We start from the raw sequence: 24,360 nt of genomic DNA on the forward strand, positions 1-24,360 counted from the left end.
GCTTTCTTTTTTCTCCCTCTTTCTCTCTCTCTCTCTCTCTCTCTTCCACGTGTCATTCTTTTTGCCCTCCCCCCCCCCTCCCCCTGCCCCTTCGCCCCTCTTTCCGTCTCTACTTTTGCTCATAATCAACTCGTTTTTATACTATTTTTAACCCCATACTCGTACGAGGCGATACTATATGGGTGTATATTATTCATTATTTGAATTTATTTTTTCTCGTAACATTCCACTGACGTTGCGAGAGGAGATTCCGCATATGGAACGGCACTTTATGAAAACAATCTCGATATTATTATCACGCTGCATCGATCGTATAACACGCGCGCAACATTGGATAATTGAGTTTTGCTAAAATTCATTGCCTCAGTGAAAAATACTTCGTCCGAACGAAGTGAAAGTTTTTCAATCAAAGCTATAGATAAAAATGTACGTACCAGCCAAAGCTCTGTACTACCAGTAAACGTTGTCTAAATGTGCCGTTATTGGTCCTCGCGTGCGTCAGAGACAGAATACGAGTGTTCGTAATGTAGGTAAGTCGAGAAGTTTTGTGAGAATGGTCTGCGTGAAGTGCATAATATAATTAAACGAAGATCTGAGGGGATAGCAGCTCCCCCAACCCTAATTCCTCCCCTATCGTCTCTGCGTCTTTCTTGAGCTCTGGCTACGAATTTTGATTTTCGATGAGGTTTGAGTACTGTGTCTTTTTCCCTCGTGGTGGCCGCTCTGCGCCTTCATTGGTCCTTCATGGGTCACACGAATCTGGAATGCACAAAGAGCGAAGAGGAGAATATTAGTACAAGCAGCGCCGACGTGATTCTTCGGTAAGATATTAGATGCCTGACGGAGCGGAGAAGCCGACGCCGGGGATCGAACGCGGGTTGAGACGGAGGAAGATTACATATGCCGGGTGTATATTGAGCGGAGAAATGATCGCGAGCCCTTCAATTTACCGACAACGAACCAGCTGACGCAAAGTAGGTCCCATTAACTTCCCAAGGATGAAGAAGAGACGGGATCAACTTGGCAAATTACGGATTATCAATGATCGCCGATCTGTTTCGGGGCGGGGTTTAAAAAAACAGCAACGTTTTAGCATAAAATATTCAGTTTTCAGATGGCAGAAATACCGGGTTTCCATGTACGGCTAACCCCCGTCCTAAGTCCTAACCCGATCGCGACTTTTCGCAAATACGAAAAACGAAACAATAATACCCGGGTTTCGGCGTTGCGCCATAGCTATGGTATAATGTAGGCGCATACACGCGTATATCGAGTCGATCCGCGCAGGCACCTCAGCTAATAATTTGATATAATTTAATAAACACATCCCTTCGTTCAGGCAGGAGTCCGTTCGGTCCATAGCTGGACGCTGGGGGGTTCGCGGCTGTTATTACGGACAGTTTGATCGTATCTCGGCTCGCGTAATGATAATAGTCACTGGCCGTACTCCGCGATTCCTTAGCCGAGCGGCGTATAGGTAAATGCTCGGTGTACCAGAAATAGAGTCGCCAAGAAATTAGCCCCGACTGCATGCCGCGCCTTCGACATTTGACTTATATATCCTGAACGCGCGGAGCACGGGGCGCAGGTAGAGGCAACGTGTCGTGGCAGGGATGCTCTGGACACACGATTTCGAAGCTGCGTATATTACAGACCCGGCTGTACGGATATGATACGTCGGATTCTTATACTATTTACCCTATCTGTAATATAAGCTTCCCCGGCGGATAAATCTTTGCATAATGCGTGTCCGGCCCGAGCAGAAATGAAGTGGTTAGCCGTCCACCTTACAGGACGCTGGCCTATGGTGGTGGTGATTAAAAACACGTAAAAATCCCCCACTCAATTGTCTGTAATTACCGGGTTCGGCTTTGGATAAGAAACGCATGACCTGGATGCGGTATCGCAGTCGCGTGACGGAAGGCTGTTTATATTCGAGTTGTTTCTATTTCAGGGTGTGCGTGTGTGAGCGTGTTAATGTGTATGGGCACGAGTCGTGCAGAATAAAACGCGTTTCAAGCTTGAATGGTGATTCGCGTGCTTCTCACGCTTCCTTCCGCGCAATCCACTTCTATTTCAATTTCAAATATTTTCGACTAGCTTATAATGTACCCTGAATTCAGATCAAACACGTGTATAATAAGTGGAACGTGATATTATTTATTTCAAGGGAAACTAATCCGCCTCTGGTCAGCTTGAATTCGTTTTGGACTGCCGTTGCGAAAGCTGAGCTTTGCGTTGTTCATGGAAAATAAGTGAATCGGACTCACAAGAATGACAGAAAGTTTCTGTCCCGTCTTGAGCGCGATCGCTTTACCACTTTGCAACTCTGTGTACTCGCGAACTCAAGTCTTCGACAAATCAATGGTGTTGAAAGCAATAGAGCGCAAGCCCTACGTCCCTGTCATAATTTTTCCGAAGTAATGTGTTCAAGTGTTTTTTTTTTTTTTTTTATCCATCTGCTTTTTCAACTCTCACTGAGTTAGTCTACGGCAAACAGCGCACGTTTGGGGTAAAATTTACATTGATATTTCCAAAAGTTGGTACATATCTTGTCTCTGGTCTCAATTTCAAAAAAATCTGCAAAACAGTCACGTATGATGATCGTTAAACACTCGTGTTTCCGGACCTATTTCTCGTACAAGGTTCGAATGAGACTAATTTTGAAGCTAATGGAATTGCCCGTCGAGGCATGAATATGAATTTTATTTCCTTTAAGACGAAATTTTTTCTTTCATCGGTATTCATAAGTGTTTACATGGATTTTTCACCATGATCTACGTAACCTAAGATTCTAAATCAAATACCAGCTTGTTCCTCGTATTAGCTTAAAAAAAATGTTCGAGAAATTTTTCTCCAGTCAACGACAATGTATTTACAAATTTTGATAAAATTTGAAAACATGACCGTTTCAATAGTGTGCTGTCTATCGTGAAACGACTCTCTTGCGTGAATTAATGCGTACCTATATATTATGACACATCTAATACGCTTAGAGTATACGCCCGTCTACACGGTAAGACGGAAGAGTCGTATTGTTAGGTGAGGAACACGGCGTGCGTTAAGTTAAATAACAGTTGTGACTGTGAAAAGCTTTATCGCAGGTAACTGGAACTAAATGGGTAAAAGAGCATGTCGTGACAAAGCGATATAAAGGAAAATCAAGCGTAACATATCCGTAATCGTAGGAAAATCACGCGCGTGTAGAAAGACCGCGTCGTGAAGTAAACAAAAGATACAGAGTAAATTAGAGGATGAGTATAAGACGAGGCCCGCAAAGCATTGATTAATAATTAAAGTGAAGAGAGGGACGTTTTGTTCATCGACGCGATCAAGCTCGCGCGGTTGCCAAAAAAACATAGAAAATAAACGAAATATCAGAGTTAAAAAGCAAAAAAAAAAAAAAAAAGGAGATTCTCGATGACGGCTGTCCGCCAAATACCTTCGGGATTCATCGTTGATCAGCCTTGTAAAGTTTGTACGTACGTTGTATTATCCGAAGCTCTGAGCCTACAGAGCCGGACGTACAATTAAATCGAATTGACTGACGTGAGGGAGGGACGGGGATTTAATTAATTTTCAAGAAGCGACGGAGTATCCTCCGGATTTTAATTAGCTACGAAAAAGGAAACACCCCCGTAACGCCAGACCGTTTCATGGTAGGTTATAGGTACCGTTCTCCGTTTAAACCGATTCTATTGTTCATTCACGCACCGCTATTTGTCAATTCGCATCGAGTAATTTAGACTTCCTGCGGGTATCCGAAGAAAACCACCCGAAGTTTATTACCGGAACAGATTGAACGCGAACCTGCACCGATGGCTCCTTGTCTTTTTTAACGCAATCAAACCAAACGTCGAATCGACGGTTAGGCGAAGCTTATAAACTGTTCGTGTTTGATTAAGAAATGAGAATTTTCTTCAAGATGTTTCTGCACTTTCAAACATACACATTACCGTGATAGGCTTGCAATCAGAGGTACTATTTAAAAGCGATCGCTAAACTGTACCTTGACGTATGCGATAAAAAGGGAACGATATATATATATCAGAACAAAATATTGTACGTGGATAGCGTAAGGGCTATTCCGCGTCAACCGGATCAGTCATCTCTCAGATATTTTTTTAATTTGGCATGTGGATTGTGTAAGGGGAGTTAGATTTTTGTGCCAAAGCGCGAATCTCATAATGCAAAATTCGATTTTTTATTAACAATAACAAATTAGACTCCCATTTTTTTCAAAAATTCATAACTTCGGCAACAAATTAGATACAATTTTTTTTTTTTTTTCAAATTACGCGGAAAGCTCCATAGAATTTAAAAAAAAATACGAAATGGTAAAAAAAAGTTGTTATCAATTGTTTATTTAACAATTAATTTTTCAAAGATTTTTAAAACAGTGACCGACACGATCAAAAAATTTTTTTAAAATTCTGACATGTTCCTTGAACTGTACTACAACCTGTGAATTAATTCCAGAGGGGTGTTTTTCTTCGTTTTCGAGTAAAAAATCATTAAAGGTGTCGATGCGCATGAAATTGCGGCGCGTCGAGTCTCTACGTAATGGCGGGCGGCCGGTTGCCGTCCACCGCTACCCCGCGGCGGCGTCGCGGCGTTATTTTAGAGTCATTTTCACGATGTAGGACATGATTGAAAAATCTGAAAAAAATACTGTACCTTCACAAGGCCTGCTCAAAGCGATAAGTGAAGTTTCAAGAATGTGTTTTTCACCGTTTTTTTATTACAGAGATTCAAAATAACAGTTACGCACCACCAAATTTCGAATCTCTGTAATAAAAAAACGGTGAAAAACACATTCTTGAAACTTCACTTATCGCTTTGAGCAGGCCTTGTGAAGGTACAGTATTTTTTTCAGATTTTTCAATCATGTCCTACATCGTGAAAATGACTCTAAAATAACGCCGCGACGCCGCCGCGGGGTAGCGGTGGACGGCAACCGGCCGCCCGCCATTACGTAGAGACTCGACGCGCCGCAATTTCATGCGCATCGACACCTTTAATGATTTTTTACTCGAAAACGAAGAAAAACACCCCTCTGGAATTAATTCACAGGTTGTAGTACAGTTCAAGGAACATGTCAGAATTTTAAAAAAATTTTTTGATCGTGTCGGTCACTGTTTTAAAAATCTTTGAAAAATTAATTGTTAAATAAACAATTGATAACAACTTTTTTTTACCATTTCGTATTTTTTTTTAAATTCTATGGAGCTTTCCGCGTAATTTGAAAAAAAAAAAAAAATTGTATCTAATTTGTTGCCGAAGTTATGAATTTTTGAAAAAAATGGGAGTCTAATTTGTTATTGTTAATAAAAAATCGAATTTTGCATTATGAGATTCGCGCTTTGGCACAAAAATCTAACTCCCCTTACACAATCCACATGCCAAATTAAAAAAATATCTGAGAGATGACTGATCCGGTTGACGCGGAATAGCCCGTAAATACGTAATCAACGTGCGTATCCATAAATATGAATTTCACTAAAAACCGCGGCTTTCAAACTTTGGCCAGCAACGTGAGCCAAAGTTTTCGTGGTTATAAGGATGCAGGCGTTGCTGTGGAAGAACCACGTCGGAAAATAAATTGGTTAAGAGCAGAGGTGAGAGAAGCCCGAGCGACAAGGACTGAGTGTAGGTGTGCGTGTCTGTGTTTCTGTGCATGTTCATGGGTCACAAGGTTCAAGGGTCAGGGGTCAAGGGTCAAGGGCATGACGGTCGAGGGTGCAGGCGAGGAGGATCAGGCGGCTTCGAGAGCTGCCGAGGAGATATAAAAGAGACCCCCTTTTATTTCCCTCAACGCTGTAACGGCGGATATAGCTATAATATGGGTATGCAATAATAACAATTGCAACGGTGATACAACCGTGGTACCATAATGATGATAATAATAACAAAAACAACGACGGCGACGACGACGATGATAATGATAAGGACAGTGATATAACGTGGCAATAACAGGAATGGCATAGGAACAGCCACGGATCGACGAGCAGCTGACCGGACGAAAGGACCGACGGATACGAAGGCACGTGGTGCGGTGCGGAACCACACTTTGCCGAAATAATAACCCCTTTGCGGATTGCCGTACGTGGTCGGACAATGGCAACGAACTTGCGTGCTCATTATCAGCGACGGCAAACTCAGTCCCACGCGGAACCCGAACGGTTACGTATACGTATACTTATGTGCATGTTAACGAAAAGCGTTAGTATGCATCTTTATTTTATAACATACGTATAATAATAATTTGCCGCGCGCGCCCAGAGATTTTAAGGAATTTAATCAATAATTGGACGAACCTTGATCTCGCCGCGGCGAAAATGTTTAACAATTCATATTTTTATACTCCTTATCCAGGATTCGTTAAAGGATGTTTCAAACTAAACTCGAGAAACACATCGGTTATTATGCAAATGAATAGTTTTTACGAGTATAAAAATTGTAAGATATTGCGGGTGAAGACGTTTGGTTCTTCGCTAATTTAGAAGCACATAATTTATGACAATACACTTGGCCGCGCCGAATTTTTTTCCACAGTCTGTGAGCCAAGCTCGGTTCAAATCCCGACGATATTCCAGGTACATTACAGCCAGAATATATTGTTGCCGGCTTTCAAGATTCGATTCAACGCTGAATCCGAGTTTATTTTTAAATTCGCATACGCTTGCTAATGACAGCGAGTTTCTGTATCAGACCGACGTATTCGACCGAGACAACAAATCGAAGGTTAAATAAATTAAATAATATTGTTAAAAATTAAGAGGCAGTCGAAATGAACGTTTTTGCGGTCAAGCCGCACGCGTTGCCGTACCTGTAATGTGTTACTCGTAGAGTGTACCACAGGTGTGGGGCGAGGCTACGTCAATGCATGCATCGCGCACAAGAGATAGATACCCGTGGCGGAACAAAGCGACCCACGCTGTGGGTACCGTCATATTCATATCCATATTCACAGGCATGCGAGGACGTATGTAGAGGCGTTGCACAGCCGGTTGCACACACACGGATGAGCCTAAGGGCGAGCGAGATATCTGTATATACATGTGTAATAAGGCCGAGCTCACACCGATTCGGGGAGTGAAGATAAGAAGAAGAAGAAGAAGAAGCAGAAGTTGGAAGGTAGAAGGTAGAAGGAGCTCGACGTGCATCGCAAGTTTTTTGTTCGTCGCCAGGGAATCGGTGGATGAGCAAAGAGGGCTCTTCCATCGGGGGAACAAACAAAGTTTGCATCGACTCGATAATCATCATCATCGTCGTCTTACGCGTTTATCATACGACGAAGGGTGTAATTACTGGCATGTTGCGGGACGTTTTCGTAAGTCATCGCCAGTCGGCGACTCTCCTCTTATACTTATAATATATCCCTCCCCCCAAGTTACAGATGCTCAGGCATTTGCAGACAGTCCAACCGGCGTCTCGAAGCGGACGTTGAACACCGTATGTAAACTGCAGGCTACATTTTGTCGGGTGAAACAAGTTTGGAGATAGTCCATACGCGGCACTCCGGCTGCTGCACCCTGTCTCTGTGTTCGTGTGTGTAAGGTAGGTAGGTACGTGTTCGCGCGAGTCCGGGGTTAGGCCACAAATCAACGCTCCAATCCGGCCGACTCGCCCGTTGCCGCTGACCGCAAGCTCTGCGTATAGGTTATTCCACTTTTCTACCATTTGCTTTATTATCCTTGTTATCATCATAATTATCATCAGGCTCGTCGTCGTCGTCGTTGCTACGTTATTTTTGCCACAATCATTATTGTTAGTATTTTTACCATCATCGTCATCGCCCTACCAGCAAGATCTGGATTTCCAGTTAATTACCTTCGTGCGCCAAGTCCCTGATCTCTACAATGTTACAAGTATGCGACTCTGAGTGCCAAGAGAAGATTCACCGCATACTTAAATTCGGTAGTAATTATCATCGCAGTTGAGTGGAGCAATTTCTTCTTTCTTTTCTCATCTACCCGCAGGCTTCGAACCGTTGCTAAATTAGCTAATACTTTTCGCTCTCAAGAATCGCCCGATCAATTGCGCGATTTGCAATAGAAAACAATGCCACCATGGCATATCGATTTTCAACTTAATTATTTGAAATCTTTCGTACGTGATACGCGTTTGCCAATCATTTGCCGATCATTAGCAAGTCCGCAAGTGGTCGTCGTTCGTTCCGAATGGTGAAAATTTTTCTCACTTACGAAGAGTCCGTTCGTTCTTTCGATGCGAACGCGTTATTGGAGCCGGATCCACGTACCGCTCGTGAAGCGTGTCACGAAGCCCAACGCCGATAGTGTTTTCCGTCGGTTTCTCGTACGTACGTAGAGTGGTCGGGGTATGTACCTTATACAGCGTATACCGAGCTCGCATGAAACACAGGCAGGTGCAACAATGGGTTTATTACCGAAACTCTTCGTCGAGCACCGTCGAATCCCGGGGCCCACCGCAAGTTCAACGCCCCCTGAGCGCGGTGCGCGTATATATACGCGTGTGTCCAGATGTCCGTCCGGGTCCCTGCTGCCGTGTCCGTTTCTAAGTATCTCTACCGACGTCCGTGCATACGTGCTGCACGTACCGTGTACGTAGGTACGTACGTACAGCGATGCGTGCACGTTGCGTAGGTACAACGCACCCTGCTCAGAGCGATGGCAAAAACCTTTCCAACCTTGCGGTTGTTCGACAAGTTCGTTCGATATTTCTGCAGAAATTAGTCACGAATTAGTCGCGAGACCCGTCAAAAATTCAACTTGTTTCAGTCGACTTGAGGGTTTCAACGAACGTTTTACGATTACTGGGTTTCGAGTTATTTTTCCACATTTAGTTATTTACGGAAATGAAAATTCTTTCTTCGAACTCTTGTCGGGAGAGTGATTCTTTAGAGTTCACTTTCTAGTTATTCGTACTGTAATTGTTCTTACGGTTCCTTGTAGCCGCCTGATCACACTAGGTGTACACTAAACGGGGGGTGAATGTTTGACGTATGTCTGCACAAATGAGCGACCTTATCCGTAAGTGATGGATGTAAAAAGGAAATAAAAACGAATCCAAATACACTGTAAGTATGACGTTGATAGCTGCGTTCACGGTGTGAAATGAAGACGAATAAATAAAGATAGGAGAAATTAGCATTCGAAGAAGTTTGCGCAAGAGTTCAACGAGCTTCCGAATTCTAATATTTCAAGGACAACAAGTTCCTTCACTCGAAGTGATCAAGGAAAGTGGTTGCGTGACAAGCGTTAGAATATAAGAAATACAAAAAGAGGTAAATAAAAATTAGAGGCGAATAAGGTATCCAACGAACGCACAACGACCTGTACATATGTTAATGTAAATTAGATGTGTAAAGTCGAGGAAACCGTTGTAATATCAATCAAGGTGATCTGTCATCTTGACGTTAAAATACAAGTTCATCATTGCGTAACAGTTGAGATACCGAATGTAACATGTGCGTATAATATACCCGTGATACATACATATGTACATATATATACATAACGTGTAAGAGGTATAAAATGAATGAAGTTATGATCATCGCTGTATTTTGGTTCTAACGAGCCGCGGCGAGAGTTTAATTAGCTCTAGGAGAAACGCGTCAGCGAACTCACTCGCAGACCGAGAAATCGACTAGGATCGAGCTGAGAGAAACGCCGATCAATCGGTGTCAAGAAAATCTCTGTGACATCGAAATCGTTCAATCAACCCCGGCGATTCGTCATCTAATTATAGCTCCACGCTTTCTAAAGAAAATTGCTTTCGATACGCCATTCATTCAATTAAAACGACCAGCTTCCTCTCGCAGATCGACGGATATCCGCGTCTCTCATACCTCCTACACACCATTGCGCATCTTATTATAATTCTTATACAGATGTACTATCGATCAGGATTGATCGTTTTCCACTCGATACCGTAGCTGTTGCATCCGTATCGGGCCGCTGTTGAGTATTGAAAACACGCATTGGGAACAGTTTCGAGTGACTTTGTCAACATCGTTACAAAGGCGACTTGAGTCGTGAGTAACAGAATGATCGCTGACACATCGGCATTGGGCAATTGCGTTAGATCGAACTCTCCTTAGCGTGTGCCAATCCGCTAAATGACGCGGGACTTTCGACTGCGAAGACAATCGATTATGTACGTACAACGCCTACGAGCTTAGATATATTTACCGAAACGGCCATGCGCCGCGCTAAACCCGCGTTACACGGACTGTCTCAACTTTATATGGTTACTTCTCCGATTGCACAAGCGGTTTCTCACATTTCACTTATGCTCGACCCGATTTCGTTTGATTAAGGAGAACTCTCCGCAGGCTGGTCGCGTTCGATTGTCATTCGCAGGAAGCCGGTTTGCCGAATGGAACTTCCGGTTTGTTCCGAATGAAAACGCAAATTCGGCAGTCCACTTTTCTCGCACACTCTCGCAATGTAATTACACCTTTGCGAAATCGCATCGTGGTCGATTTTCTTTCTTCATTGCCTCTGTCCTGCCGGTGAATTCAGGAACAATGCGCCGCGTTTTCATTACCAAAGAATTCACTGTACTTGCGAGTCGACGACAATTCATTCGTACGAGTCACCCCGTATAACACGCGCGGTAGATTATGCGTGCATGTATACGGGTCGGTAGATTGATTAATTGCCCCGCGAAATCGACAGCGAATATCTATCCTGGCACACGGAGATACAGGCTCGTAGTTATAATTGACAAATAAAAAGATGCGACATAGAAACAATTATTATTGCATTATAGGCAGGTGTGTTTGACGGGGGGAAAAAATTCGATGTATAGATTAGCTGCTAGCGAATGATTGTACGTTGTTGCAGGATGTACATCGTACGGCGCACAGCAGCATCAATGTATTCGTACAGATACGATGTGAATCTAGATGGCGTGTAATTGGTTAAGAGAGAATATCAGAAATCCGTGATAGCTCGAGGTATACCTATTTCAATTTATCCGAGACTCGTCGCTTACATTCTTCCGTTCCGAATGAAAACTGAAGATTTTAGCTCCTGCAGAGTTTTCAGACAGCAACTCGGTGGTGAAAACTGATTACGACGGATTTAGCTAACGTTGCGTATAACGTATCGTAACAACTCAACAATGATACACGTAACAAGCGACGACTCCTTCACCACCGTGACTCCCATAGCAGCCCTCTTTATAGACTGCATCTATTGTGTCACCGTGTTCCTAGGCCAGAGACTAGTTGGATGACGGAGTTTAGAGTCCGGAGTCTAGAGCAAACAGCGCACAAAGCGCATTGTTGCAATCAGGCGACCCAGATCACGATTCACATGCAGACTGTGTGCCCACCGTGTCTGTATGCGTCTGATTGTGAGATGCCCGGATTGTAACTTATACTTACTTGCTTGAAGAGAGTTACTGGTTCGGATAAACACCCCGACTCTGTGTTTCGTACTCGGGTAGACGTATTTAATTTTTTATAGTAAACTTGATCGTCGAACGACAAGGACTCGTTGACCGATACACAATGGAGTCGTTCGTACTGGTTCCTCCATCTCGGACAATGAATCTTGTTTGTTCTTTCTCCTCGCCGCGGATAAAAGGTCGTTAAACCGCCAATATTAATAAGGCATTGTCACTCCAATCGTTCGTTCGTTCGCGCGTGTTTCTTTGGAAGTATGTATAACGGTTAAAGAGACGGTCGATTCACGTAGTCGAACAATTTGGATCCCCCTTAACAGCGTCTAGTCTCGATCTCGATTCGATATCGGATGTTCAAAAATGGAGAAGAATTTATAACCGCCAATTCACTTCACGCCCAACTCGTATTAATCCAACTCGGGTTAATTCAATCTCTACGGTTATTTCTTGGTTTAGTTCAAAACGGTTCTAGCAGCCATTTATACTCAATTTCACGTGATGTTTCTTTTTCTCTTCACTATCAAGTATAATCTTGCAGCCTTGCCAATCTGCTCTACGAACGTTTCTTAACAAGCACGGGTAACCCATGCGAACAGGTTTTGAACCAAATTTTTTTCGCGGAAGCAATTAAGTGATCAGGATAACAATTGAATGTATCATACCTTCATTTTGACTCGCTTGTAGTTATAAGATTTCAAATTGATAATTAGTCTGAATTAAATTCCCACGGGACACTAGTCTCTAAAAGTAGAACCTCTGTCGTGTAAATGTGTTACGAATTTTTAATAAAAATTAAAAGCGAAAGATAAAAACTGAGTCTAAAATATCCTAAAGTTCATTACTAATGCACATTCGTGGCTATAGCTATGGCGGAAATTCCGCTGACTGAACGGGCCAACGCGGCAAGTTGATAAAAAGTTGGCAAAAAGTCATTTCCCACGAGTACCTAGACGGGTAATTTTTCCTTGATAATTAGCAAAAATCCAGTGTCCTAATTTACAATGTCACACGCGCCGAGCCGCTAAGAGTTTTATCGCAGAATGTGCCGCAGCCACTTTGCAGGCACCCTGTGAAATGGCATTGGCAACAATGGATTGTTAACGAACGTGAAAAAAACTATAAAAATAGAGTTTTCTCTCCCGGCTTCAGTTAGTTCACATCTAGCGATTCACTCCACCTCGGGTCCTCTGCGCCAGAACCGCAACTAGCCTCGTTTCACCTACGGCACGCCACAAAGGTCGTTGCTAATTGGGGCCACCTTCACCGAACGCTACTTAACTCCAGTTTGTCCCCTTATTCGTGACCAAGTTCAGGCTGTTTCGTAAGTACTTGCCTACCTTTGTCATATTACACACACGAGCGGCACGGCTGTTACCGCGATGATAATTACAACGTAATCCAAAGGAAAGATTTTTATTAATTGTACACTACCGTTCAAATAACGTTTCGTGTACTTCACGACCGAAATACACACCGCAGCCGTACTAGATCTTCGTCGTATACTGAAATTGAATTCAATCTATTAGATTGTTACAAAGGGTGAACTGACCCGTTTTGCCCCCATTTCTGATCTAGTAGTTGTCACGGATAGAAGACGGATAAAAGCTTTCGTATGTCACGAAATTAATTAGGTTGCTGCGTCAACCAACCTTATCGTAAAAACAGTCTTGTTTCTGACTTCTGTCTAAGAACAATGTATTAGGAATAAAAGAATTTTTCGCTGCTTAATTTATTTGTGTCTGTTGGATCATTTCTTGACGCTCAACAAACCCCGTGTTTTGTTCCGTAACGCAAGATCGTTACAATCAGCTGCAAAGGGCGAATCGCCAAATTTATTCCGTACTGTCACTTCTAGAATTCTGAACTTAATGTTCACAATGAAATGTCGCAGGGTTGAAAATTCCTAACGATCGCCGTAAATCTCGCTCAAGGATGTAAGGAAAGAAATAATTCGCGATCAGTCATGATATAAAAATGTGATAAAATGAACGGGAGAACAAAACGAAGGACAAAATTACAGGGGATGCGGGCGAAACCGTGGGCGAAATGGCGAGACACGTGCGCCAGCTACACAAGCGCGCGCAAAGATTATCTGCGAGGATCGACACGATGGATCCTGATCTAGAGGAACATAACGTAAAGTGTGATGCGCGGGTATTTCTAGGAAAACGGTGGTCCTCGTACCCGCAGCAGCTAGCTGGCGCGTTGCAGGGATAAAAAGCTACAAAAGTTAACGCACGGTGTAAGAAGCTTGCTCAACGAGCCCAGATTAATGTGAAAAAGAAAAGCGCGTTGTTGACCGAGCATTCCGTAGCGAGGTGTAAAGAAAGCAGTCAGCGATCGTTTTTATCCAGCTCCAAGAAAGCCCGAAGGCTCGGACGTTCCCAGAGTAGGAAAGCTGCTCGCCGCTTGTTCGCGCGAAACGCAGCTTGGGCTTTTCCCTACCTCGATTCCCCTCATCCGACTCGATATTTACCCCTCTCAACTCCGCGCAAGTAACTTGTCGTTAACGTTCCCCCCACACGGCGATACGACGGAGAACCGCATTCGCATTAAGCTCGCGAGTATGAGAATTACAGCTTTATCAAAGCTCGACCGAAGGACTTGCGAGATAACTCTTCGAGTCCGACTTTTACTTTTTGCTTCTCTCAACTTCTTGGTGCAGTTTGAAACAACGGTGCCGTTGATCGCGGCCGGACGCCTGCTCAGGACAAACTAAGTCCGGTTCGAGGGGGCGACATAAGGGGCCCGCCGTCCACGTCACGGACAATTAATTCCAGCCGTCTAATACCGTGCAATATCTACGCCCACGTGATTTTTCGCAAACTATTGCTCTGGCTCGAAATTGTTCATTCGTACCTACTTGCGAACCGTTCCGAGTTTTCGCTATTAACACACACACGCGCACCTGCTGAACGGCTGCCAATATATCAGTTATGCTACGGGCGGCGGCATCAAGAGGCGAAGGAAAAAAGGAAGGAAGGAAGGAAGGAAGGAAGGAAGGAAAGAAGGCAGACTGTCAGGACGCGAGGCGTGGCCAGGAGACGACGAGTCCTGCAAGCAAACGTCCCTCCGTAACGAGCAGCTGTCGGTGAGGAACTCCGCGACAATAACGTCTGCACTTTATTCGACCTTGCGCACTTTTGCTCGTCTTGCTATATTCCGTTCTGTAACCCGAAACCCCAAAAAAAATCTGACCCGTTAAAAAACCTTTGAACCGTCTGGAAGGTCTCGTAAGTCGGTGAAATGGGCCGAGTCGACTTCGCAATTTGACCAAACCGAGACGTGAAGCGTTTGGTTTTTGGATAGTTGTTGTTATCACTTTTAGACATATTCGTTATGTAACGTCTGATCTTAGGCTATGGCCAGGAATGATTCGGAGAAGCCTTGATCCACGTAAGCACCAATTTTCAAGCGGCACAGTCTATGCCAAGTATTACAAAACCTCTTTCCAATGGTCGTTCAAGGTCGGCTGTTTTAGTCACGAATCGAATAATTGAAATTATCAGAAGAGAAATTAATAAATACAGAATTCCAGGAGGGTGGTCACAAACGGTATAGTGCAGGCGACATAAAATGAAGCGTTTGCACCACACACGTGAACAGCCAGTGAAATTTCTCGGCAACAGACTGACGGAACTCTTAATTTTGCTACAAGAATTTAATACTCTCTGTTACGAATTCGCATGTCCGCTTCGCTTCGTCGTTTTCATCCCTTCGGGTACTCCGGAGAGTTACCTTCTCAGTACCGAAGGACGCCCAGTTTTTTCACTTTGAGAATTTTCCCGGGCAGAATTGGAATTAAAGAAACCAATGGACAAATGGATAAAAATAGGAAATAACCGTCGCCCTTTGCTCCAAGTCCATCGGCCGTTACCCACGTTGGCTCTATCACGGTTGTAATACAGTGCGGATTTGATGGGAACGAACTCGGTTGGCCAAAGGCGCCACGTTGTGTTGGGGCAAAGTTCAAGGTCGCGGATGTGCCGATTGGCAGGTTCGAGTTATCGGTACGAGAAAAGGAAGGTGTCTTCGCGTCGAGTAGACCTGGTTTATTTTCTCAACGTCCACGTACGACAGCGGGGAACGATCAGAGTACCGTTATGAAAGGATATTACCAGCCCGACGCCTCGGGGCGAAATCCGTCGATTGGAATATCGATTAATATCGATCGACATCAGCGATGTTTCATAATCGCACCTGACCAACCGAAGTGACGAGTGAGGAGCAAAGCGATGAAAAGGAGCGAATAACGCGATTGACGGAAGGTTCCTTGCGCGTCGATTCGCGGGATACCGCAGCATGATTGCGAGGAAAAATCTGCCGAGTATCCGCTTACGGGGTATCCATGTAAAATGCAAATCGCATGTGATTCCGGGTAGATGGGTATTGCGTCCTTTCAATATTAAGTGACGTCCTCCGCGATTCGGTGAAGCGAGTCAGGACCATCTTCACACTTCGATTATACCAGCATCGGATATTCACACAACTAAGCTCACTTTTGTATAAGATTGTAGTAATCGGCTGACAGATTCCGAGTAGAAGTATTTTATTATTAGCAGCATTTTACCAATGCTGTAGAATATATACGTACCGTAAAAAATAAATTCTATTCGAACTTTTGTACAATTTGTAATAAACGTCAAGAAGTTCGTGAATTGAATTTTTCATATATCAATATCGTTTTGTATGAAAAGAGAATGAACCCTCCAGCTTTCTTTGGCCCCCCCCCCCTTTTCGTGTAAGATCAACCTCAACTTCAATGTTAAAAGTTCGTAAAATACTTTTACCGAACTACTGGATCAAAGAATTACAAACGTGTGGAGTTCGGGTAAATGTTATACTGTGGAGCATGATTATTGTGTGCAAAGTGTGGAATTATAACGTGTCTACCCATGATGAGAATTTTTACCCATTGTCAAATCTGTAAAAGATTTCAGATCGTCTGATTACGGAATAGGCGAATGATTCGTGAAAAATTGGATGGTAACGATATAACGGTTAAAATAATAATAAAATAGATAAAACTGTGGTAAACGAATGCGATACCCGATTCGCCACTGAACACGAGACCAGCGGCCAGTACACCTGAAGCATCCGCTTCAGTCATTTTTATGCAGTTAGTTGGTCGTCGATTTTTCTGACAGACCACGATTCCAGTAACTATCGTGACATTGAGAATCTCGGCAAATAATATCTGAGTAACCGGATACGATTAGAGAGTTTTCGTCTAAAATTTGGACTCGTATAATATTGCCCGACCTCGATTTTACCAAATCTTACACGAAATTAATCGCGAGCTTCAACCGTATTATCTAAATGTTCGGGATCTTTTATAAATATACAACGTGCACATCCACTGCTATTATTATTCTATTTCTGTTCTTGACAATCGTGTCGACGTTTGACGAAGACAAGGATGAGAAACCCCTGACCCTGTTGCAGACGGATCGTTCACTCGTCGTCAACGCGGAAACTATCAACCACAAGCCTCGACGGACGCGGAGAAACGTAGCGCTGATCCAAAGCACTTTTTGCAACCGTTGTATAGAGTGGTTTTTGCCCGACTTGATCCTGTAACGCTCGCAGCTATCATCCAGCGCTTCATCCCTCAGAAATTACCTAACGGGTCCGTGGCGAGATAAGTTTTTGAAAAAAAGAACGTGGTTGCCCGCAACGTGCTTCGAAGCACGCAAGAAAGAAGATCACTTGCGGGTAGGTAAATCTTCACCGTGTCGAGAGAGTGAAGGTGTAACGAAAACTAATTAGAAAATGAGACACTCAAAGATCACCTTCCCCTGGCATGCACAGTGTGCGCGATCTCCGTATGTTTACTCGGTAAATTTGCAGACTTGCAGCTCGCTCATCTTTCAGCTATTATTTACTCTGGCACTTGTGATTTACGATAGACAGAGGCCGGGAATTTTCTCGGGCAAATTCGACGAAGCTCTCCGCACCTTCTCACCGGGGCAAAACTGCGGTCGAGGCGAGGCAAAAAAGTCGAAAGAAGCTCTGGGAGTTGCGAGTATACAACCTTGGCGTAACCGTTGGTAGGGAAAAAATGTTTTTTACGTATTCAACTCCCGAGAGAAGCAAAGAATAATTCATCTCGGAGAATACGCGAGGGAAGAGTTGTACCTGTGTACCATCTTTGCGCGTTACAGCTCGTATAAATCTCGTATCGCTCGGTGGTTCACAGTGCACAGGCAGTAAGTCGGTGACCGTATGAAAGTTCGTTAATGATAAATCGGAGTGGTAGCACGTAGGCGTCACGCTTGACTGACTCTCGATCAACTATAAGGCGGGTGTTGGTCCATCAGGCTACCGATCTCTGCCCACGTGAAACGTGTGTTATACCTATTTCTACGCACTCTATGCCTGTAATAGACTTTACGCGCCGCTCAAACCACATTTGCCAGCGTTCGTTTCATGTTCGCCTAGCGATCCGCATCGGTAGAGAAAAATTTTGTTTAATTTTCAAGTTCATAGAACCGTGTATCTTCGTCGTGTCTACTGGATAATATTCAAATTTTATACGATACGTACAACAGTACATACATCGCACATACACCCATGCTTATGCAAAACTTGTCCAAGCAGGTTTTCAATAGACCGAAGATAGAAGCTTAAGAAAAAACGAACCGACTAACACACATTCGTCGAGAATTGACGGCTTGTCGAAAACGTGGGTACGTCTAAAAGGAGCCGAGGCAGCAAAGTCGGGTACGTCCAACCCTAAATTGGACCAAATTTCGCTATTCTAGCCTCTGATTAATTGCGCCCATTGTCAGTCGAGAAGTGAGCGAAGAATTTGACCGAGCTACGGCGCAAAGTATGCGCGTCGAAGATAGAGAACAGGCTCGGTCGGTGGGCGTTGCCTTAAAAGGCTTCGAGGATACAAAATAATGGCTGTCTTTGGCGCGTACCTTTCGCATAGTTGATACTTTAGTTGGTAAATAGGTTGAAAAATCGAATTGCGCCAGTGAGTCAGAACTTTCGGACGTCGCGTCGGGCGACGTCGCACAGCGAACGAGTCCGTAGGCAGACTTCTGCATGAGTAGGCTGCACGGAACGAAGACAATGGCAAGAGAAGCAACAAACTTGTAGGAAATTACTCAGGGATCGTCCGTCGCACCCAACGACGGCACATGGACACGATTCAGGCGATGAATATGCAAGGGTACGAAGATACCTGTAAAATAATGCACACTCTATGGTGTGGCAATGCGCACGCACGCCTGCACGACGCAGGGACGAGTCTGACAAAGGGGGGCGTGTTACGGGATGAAAGTGAGCAAGGAACCGATGACACATTGCCGCCCAGCATCCGAGATTCGAGTGTCACAACACCCAACTCTTTTCCGAGGTTCGATTGAATCTTCTCCACCCTTGATCTGTGCGAAGTGAGACGAAATCGACGCGTGAAAGGATGTTTTAATGATACGGCTCGTTTCGTGAGACGAACGCGGTACTTGAAGTTAAGTTGAATTTCCGCAGGCTAAGCGAGTGCTAGTGGTGAGATGGCTGATTGCGAGAAAGAGATTAAAGATAAGCATTTGAATCCTGGTGGATTCGCGGAAACGTCCCGCATCATCCTGCTGGTATCCAGAACTATTAGCGGTGCCCGAAGGGATCGCGACCAAAAGGAGGAGGATGATGATGACGGGGTCGAGGAATGAAGAAAAGAGGAGAGGAGAAGAGAAGAGCTCGGTAAAACAGTTAAGAGTTAGACCACGCCGGGTTAACTTTACGCAGAGCCTTGCCGATTTCCTTGATCCTGGGAACGGCAACCAGTTCTGTGTGAGCTGCAGATGCCTACGGTAGAGATTTGAAGCGGTATTAAGCGCGTCCCGCTCTTGTCCTGCATCCTCGCGCTTCGGCTCAACCGAGAACATTTCAATTTCGCGCAACGCCCCGACGACCCGAGAGACGCGCGGCAGTCTTTTGCTCGACGTTGATAGGTATACACACCAGGATGTCGTTACTCACGATCAGGCTGAACGATAACTGGTCTAATAACAGCATATAACGACAACGAGGTCTGCAGGCACGATGATTCCCGGCAAGCTAACCGCGACACATTTATAATTCATCGTTCAATGTCGCCGTGTTGTGTCAAAAAATGTTACAACAAACGACGCCTCGAGCTTTATAATACCTACCGAAGGTATCGATCGACCGTAGCCTCGTTTCGTGGAAGCAACCTAAGCGCGTTCGGTGTGAAAATTTGAAAATCACTGGTACGCCGTTTCGTTTTTTATTTTTTTTTTTTTTTTTACAGAACGACGTTGCGTGGGGATGCTGCTACAAAGAAGCCATGGTCTCGTATCTCCTGAACAAATCCACCTCGTCAGCCCCGAGGAAGAGGCAATAAGGATTTTATAACACGTAATAAAAACCCCCATTAGATGATCCAGGACCTGAGCAGTCTAAGCGGATGGCCCCTCGTTTCTCACGTAACAACCCTCGATGATTCTTGTTTTATGACCACTGCACTTCTAGAAACACCTGCCTGACTGCATTTGTGACTTCAACCATTATTTCAATACGCTGTGCAAACTTGCCACTTTCGCCACTTTTTCACACCGTCCGGGTTGATGGTAAATGGTGGCAACCCCTTTAACTATGTAGCTACTACCAACGAGGCTTAAATAATCCCAGCTAGACACGTTGTACGACTATAATATGCACGAGTGCCATATTCCTCTTCTCGACACTCAGTTAATACATGCATATTAGACACGAGGTTTAAAACACTTCGGTAGCCGCGAGAATTCTGCTAGGCGATTAACAAGAGGTACATGTATATACATATTATATATGTATATATAAAGCCGTTACTTCTAACCGGATTCTGTGTAAATTTTTTTCCCTCTTTCGCTCTGCCTGTAAAGTGGCAGCAGCGCTGAAATACATAATTATTAACAAGTTCGCAGGGGTTTAATGAAGCAGCGTCGTCGAGCCGATGTGGCATGCCGGTATTTAAAAAAACCTGCCTTACAAGAGACCGTCGAATGACATCTACCTGAAACTATATTACGCACCATCCGTGCACGATTTGGTCGATTCTCGCACCGCCAGGTTAAATGTCAACACGCCTGGAATGAACCAGCGTAGCTCGCAAAAGAGCACGGGAAATCGTTAATCGATAAGATAGGCTACTTATACTCACGATCTAGAGGTAGAGCGTACCGACGCGTCGTGGCGCCATGACTGTTACGGCCAAGCGGGGTCCGCACTTTGTCGGTTGAAGAGGTGGGGCAGCAGCGGCCGTTGTTTCCTTTCCAGAACAAGCTCCGTTACCTCCGCGAAGCTCCCATACGAGATTCGTGAGCGAACGAGGTCTGCTGAGCCGTCTGGACCTACGCGAGAAAACGAGAACGTTGTAAAAAAGCGCCCCTCAAAATCTCGGGCAAAGAGACTTGCCTCTTCTCCGGAAGCTTGGCCCCGGCCCCGGAGTCCCCGGAAGTACGACCCCCGGAATGACTGGAGTCCAGAGTGCCATCGAGTTCCATGGCCTGCTGGAGATTGGTCAGACTTTTATAGCGGATATTGAAGAGCGGCGAGCCGCCCTTGTAACCGGGCGGCGTCTCTTTCAACGGCGATGCGCTCTTCTGCCTCATCAACGGACGCCCTCTGTGAGTCCCGCTGTTCTTTACGTAGAGCTTGGCCAGGGGCGGCTTCTCAACCTTGGGCATAGGCGTCTCCTTGACGGCGCGGCGGGTCCGTTTCTCAGCCTGTATCTTCTTCGTCGGTATCGTTTCGATCGGCGGTGGCTCGGGTCTGTCGTCCAAAATCGAGGCGACGCTGACGGTGACGGGAGTAAGCGGAGGGCTGTTGCTGCTCGCGCTTTCGTACGGCGATCGAACGCTTTTCGGAAGTGGAGCAAAGCCGCGAACGTAGTCGTATATCTGATCGATTTCGTCGTAGTCCTCCGTGTACGACGGCGGCACCCGATTCTCGTCCCGGTAACCGTGCCCGTGGCTGCTGTGGCTGCTCTGATGATGATGATGATGATGGTGGTGATGGTGGTGATGCTTCTGCTGATGATTCGCGCTGTCGGAACTCGCCGACCGCCTGAGGAACCCGCCGCTCCTCGGTAGTCTCGGCTTGCCCTCGCCGAGGCGACCGTCGAGCACGTGAGCGCGGTCGGCGACGTCGGCCACGAGGCGAGATCCCCGCTCGACGAGGCGCGTCAGCTCCGGCATCGAGCGCAGCATCTCCTCGTTCCTCGCCTTGACGAGCTTCAGGGGCGCCGCCAGCGGAAGCGCGACCGCCGCGCCGTCCCTCTGGAGCGGAAGCGCGAACACGTGCTCCTCCTCGAAGGTCGAGAGGAGTCGCAGCTCCGGCAGGAAGTGAGACGAGGACTTGAGGCCCCGCGGCGGCTGCCCGTGAACGAGCCTCACCGTTAGCGGAAGCCGCTTGCTCAGGAGCGCCCTGGCCGTGTGGACGCCGCTGATGTTGTCCTCCCTCGCCAGGGCGCTGAATCTGCCCCGCTGCTCGATGCCGAGGAGCACGCTGTCCCCGCGGCAGTCGACGCACCGCAGGAACCGACCCCTGCCCTGGATCGTCACCTCGCCGGCGGTCGTGATCGTCTCGCCGGCCGGTAGCGTCCGGGAACCTTCCGGTATCACGATCCCGGCCTCGTCAACCTTGCACCCGATGCCCCTTATGGTCTCCCGGACGAGGGCGCCCTCCTCTGGGCATCGCCTCGACAGTTCGCTGACCGACTCTATTCCCCGAACGGCCCGGCCCTCCTCGCTCAGGATCTCGAAGAACCCGGTGTACGAGTCCGGAATCGCCAACTTCGGCCCGACGCCCACCACCCTTCGCCCCTCCTTTATCTTTACCGCCTGGGCGACGATCTTCCGTCGCCTTCCCGCCGACGCGAGGAGCGCCGTACTCTGCAAACTCGGCGCCGGCAACGTCGGCACTCCAAATCCACCGTACTGACCTTTCGTTATCTTTATCACTGCTGGCAGACGGTGCTTCGTCACGAAGTCACGGAGGTACGTCGCCTCCTCCGCCCATCGCGCCGCTGCCACCACGATCTGACCATCGGTCGCTGCCATCCCCTGATGGTGGACGCAGGTGCCCCTTACCGATACTGCGACTTCTGGATCCACGCGCCTCTATGCCCCATCTGAAACAAAGGGCGACGATATATATTTTTTCAAAAATGCCATTCATCTTCGACTTCTCCACTTCCTTTTCTACTTTCTACTTTCTACCACCTTCCTGCAACAATTGTAGTTCCAGCTGTAATGCGGGGCAGATGAATTTCAGAAGCTCAATCGCTGTACCGGATAAAATTTGCATCTTGGTTTTCGTACGACAAGGTAAACTTATTACACGTGTGGAGAAAAAAATATTTCAAACTGATTTACCACTGATTTCTTGAGCGATCAATAGCCCCTCGATACTTTTGTAATCCAAGGAAGAAGTAATCGGAGTACCGCACAAAATCTCCGAGCATTTAGTGATCGCGAATGGTTGCGTGTTTGAGTTATTAAATCGTCAGTCGAACCTAATTGGTTGTACAATCGATAAAACACTTTCGACATTTTGCTATCTCACCTAATTCTTTCATCATTGCATGTGCATTGCGAAGTATCAAGATATACCAACCGCTTCTATTTATCGTGAGTAAACATGCCGTTCGTTACGTGGTGAACATACATGTTCCCAGAAATACAAGAAAAGCTAATTATACTATCTGCGGCATCATATTTATCACGAATATCTTTCAAGGCGAAAATTCCAACGCGTTGCACTTCCAACCAAGTGTTAGGATGACTTAAAATAAGACCACATCTTCGTCCACGCAAATTCTGCGAAATCAATGGCATAAAAATACATTGATCAATGATATCCTCGAAAGTGCAAAACCGAGGTATTGCACTTCCAACGAAATCCGCGGTGACTGGATACGCGTCGACGTAACCCAATATCGTTTAATTAACCGTCCGTCCCCGATCTTCCGCGCTTGACCAAAGAAGACCGTGGCCGCGACGGTAGTTTAGTCGATGGTTGAGAACAGAGTATATTTGATAACACCCAGAGTCGCGGGCGAGTGCCGGAGCCTTTGGAGACGGTCAGCACGTCGCAAAGATGGTTTGCGGTCAGTGGGAGATAAGACCCGGGTGACCAATGACCCAGGGCGTCGTGACAGGCGCGCCTCTAGGAAGTCGTTCGGCTCTATCTGGTCTGCAGAGCCGCCTGTAAACAGGCCGTGGCACCAACACAAATTCAAAGACGCGTTCCTGCGCCGTTCCTTGTTTATTTATGCGCCTCGGTACGGTACTTCAATGCTGCAAATTGTCCCCGTATAGACTATAAGGCGTGTAGTATTTCCTCTAGCGATCGCCAGCTCTGCAAGCTATTTCTCCCACGCGACTTTGCAGGTTCCCCCCCTCCTTCGAACGCCGCGGTCTTCGACCGAGATTTTATTTTGGCGATTACTGTACACGGGACGGATAAGAATAACTCCTTGAGGGACTCGAGACGACGGACAGGTTGACACGGGGGATTTAACATTCGTTCGTTTAATGCAGCCGCACTTTCGAAGGCCAAGCGAGTCGCTGTAAGAGGTGAACTTTGACACCCGCTTCACGCTCGCCGGGGTAACTGTAGAGGATTTTTACCGAGCAATACAGATTTTGTAATCCCTTCTGAGAATAATGACCAACCGAATGAGGTTGCGTTCAAAAAATATTACATAGGTATAAGCTCGTTAGGTTAGGTATATACTTGTTGCAGGATGCGCGCGTGATCGAGTTTTTCAATCGAATACAAGCCGTGACTTGCTCGATTCATAGCCGATTCCGATGTCGAATTTGATGTTATAGTTGATTCCAAGAACTATTTTCAACAACTTTTCACCGTGTTTTGCTTTGCCTCGGATGAATTCGTCATTAGTATAATATATAAAATCCATATTACAAAAGAGCGCGGCCGATCAAG

At 45.8% G+C, this 24,360-nt stretch overlaps 1 protein-coding gene across 6 annotated transcripts in view; it reads right to left on the reverse strand.

Moving 5' to 3' along the window:
• The window catches only part of LOC107220150, a 120,908-nt gene that overhangs the window by 11,792 nt on the left and 84,756 nt on the right, over positions 1–24,360 (reverse strand). For 5 of the 6 annotated variants that reach the window (XM_046734300.1, XM_046734313.1, XM_015658617.2 and 2 more), the window contains 3 exons: positions 20,824–22,540; positions 20,570–20,759; positions 94–759 (listed from right to left, as the gene is read on the reverse strand). In XM_046734300.1, coding sequence (XP_046590256.1) covers positions 20,573–20,759; positions 20,824–22,469 — 1,833 coding nt within the window. In that variant the 5' untranslated portion in view covers positions 22,470–22,540 and the 3' untranslated portion in view covers positions 94–759; positions 20,570–20,572. Of the gene's footprint in view, positions 1–93; positions 760–20,569; positions 20,760–20,823; positions 22,541–24,360 lie in introns of those variants that run through there. The other variant, XM_046734311.1, reaches the window with a different exon arrangement.

The sequence above is a fragment of the Neodiprion lecontei genome, chromosome 1, assembly GCF_021901455.1.
Source record: "Neodiprion lecontei isolate iyNeoLeco1 chromosome 1, iyNeoLeco1.1, whole genome shotgun sequence".
Classification (NCBI taxonomy): domain Eukaryota; kingdom Metazoa; phylum Arthropoda; class Insecta; order Hymenoptera; family Diprionidae; genus Neodiprion; species Neodiprion lecontei.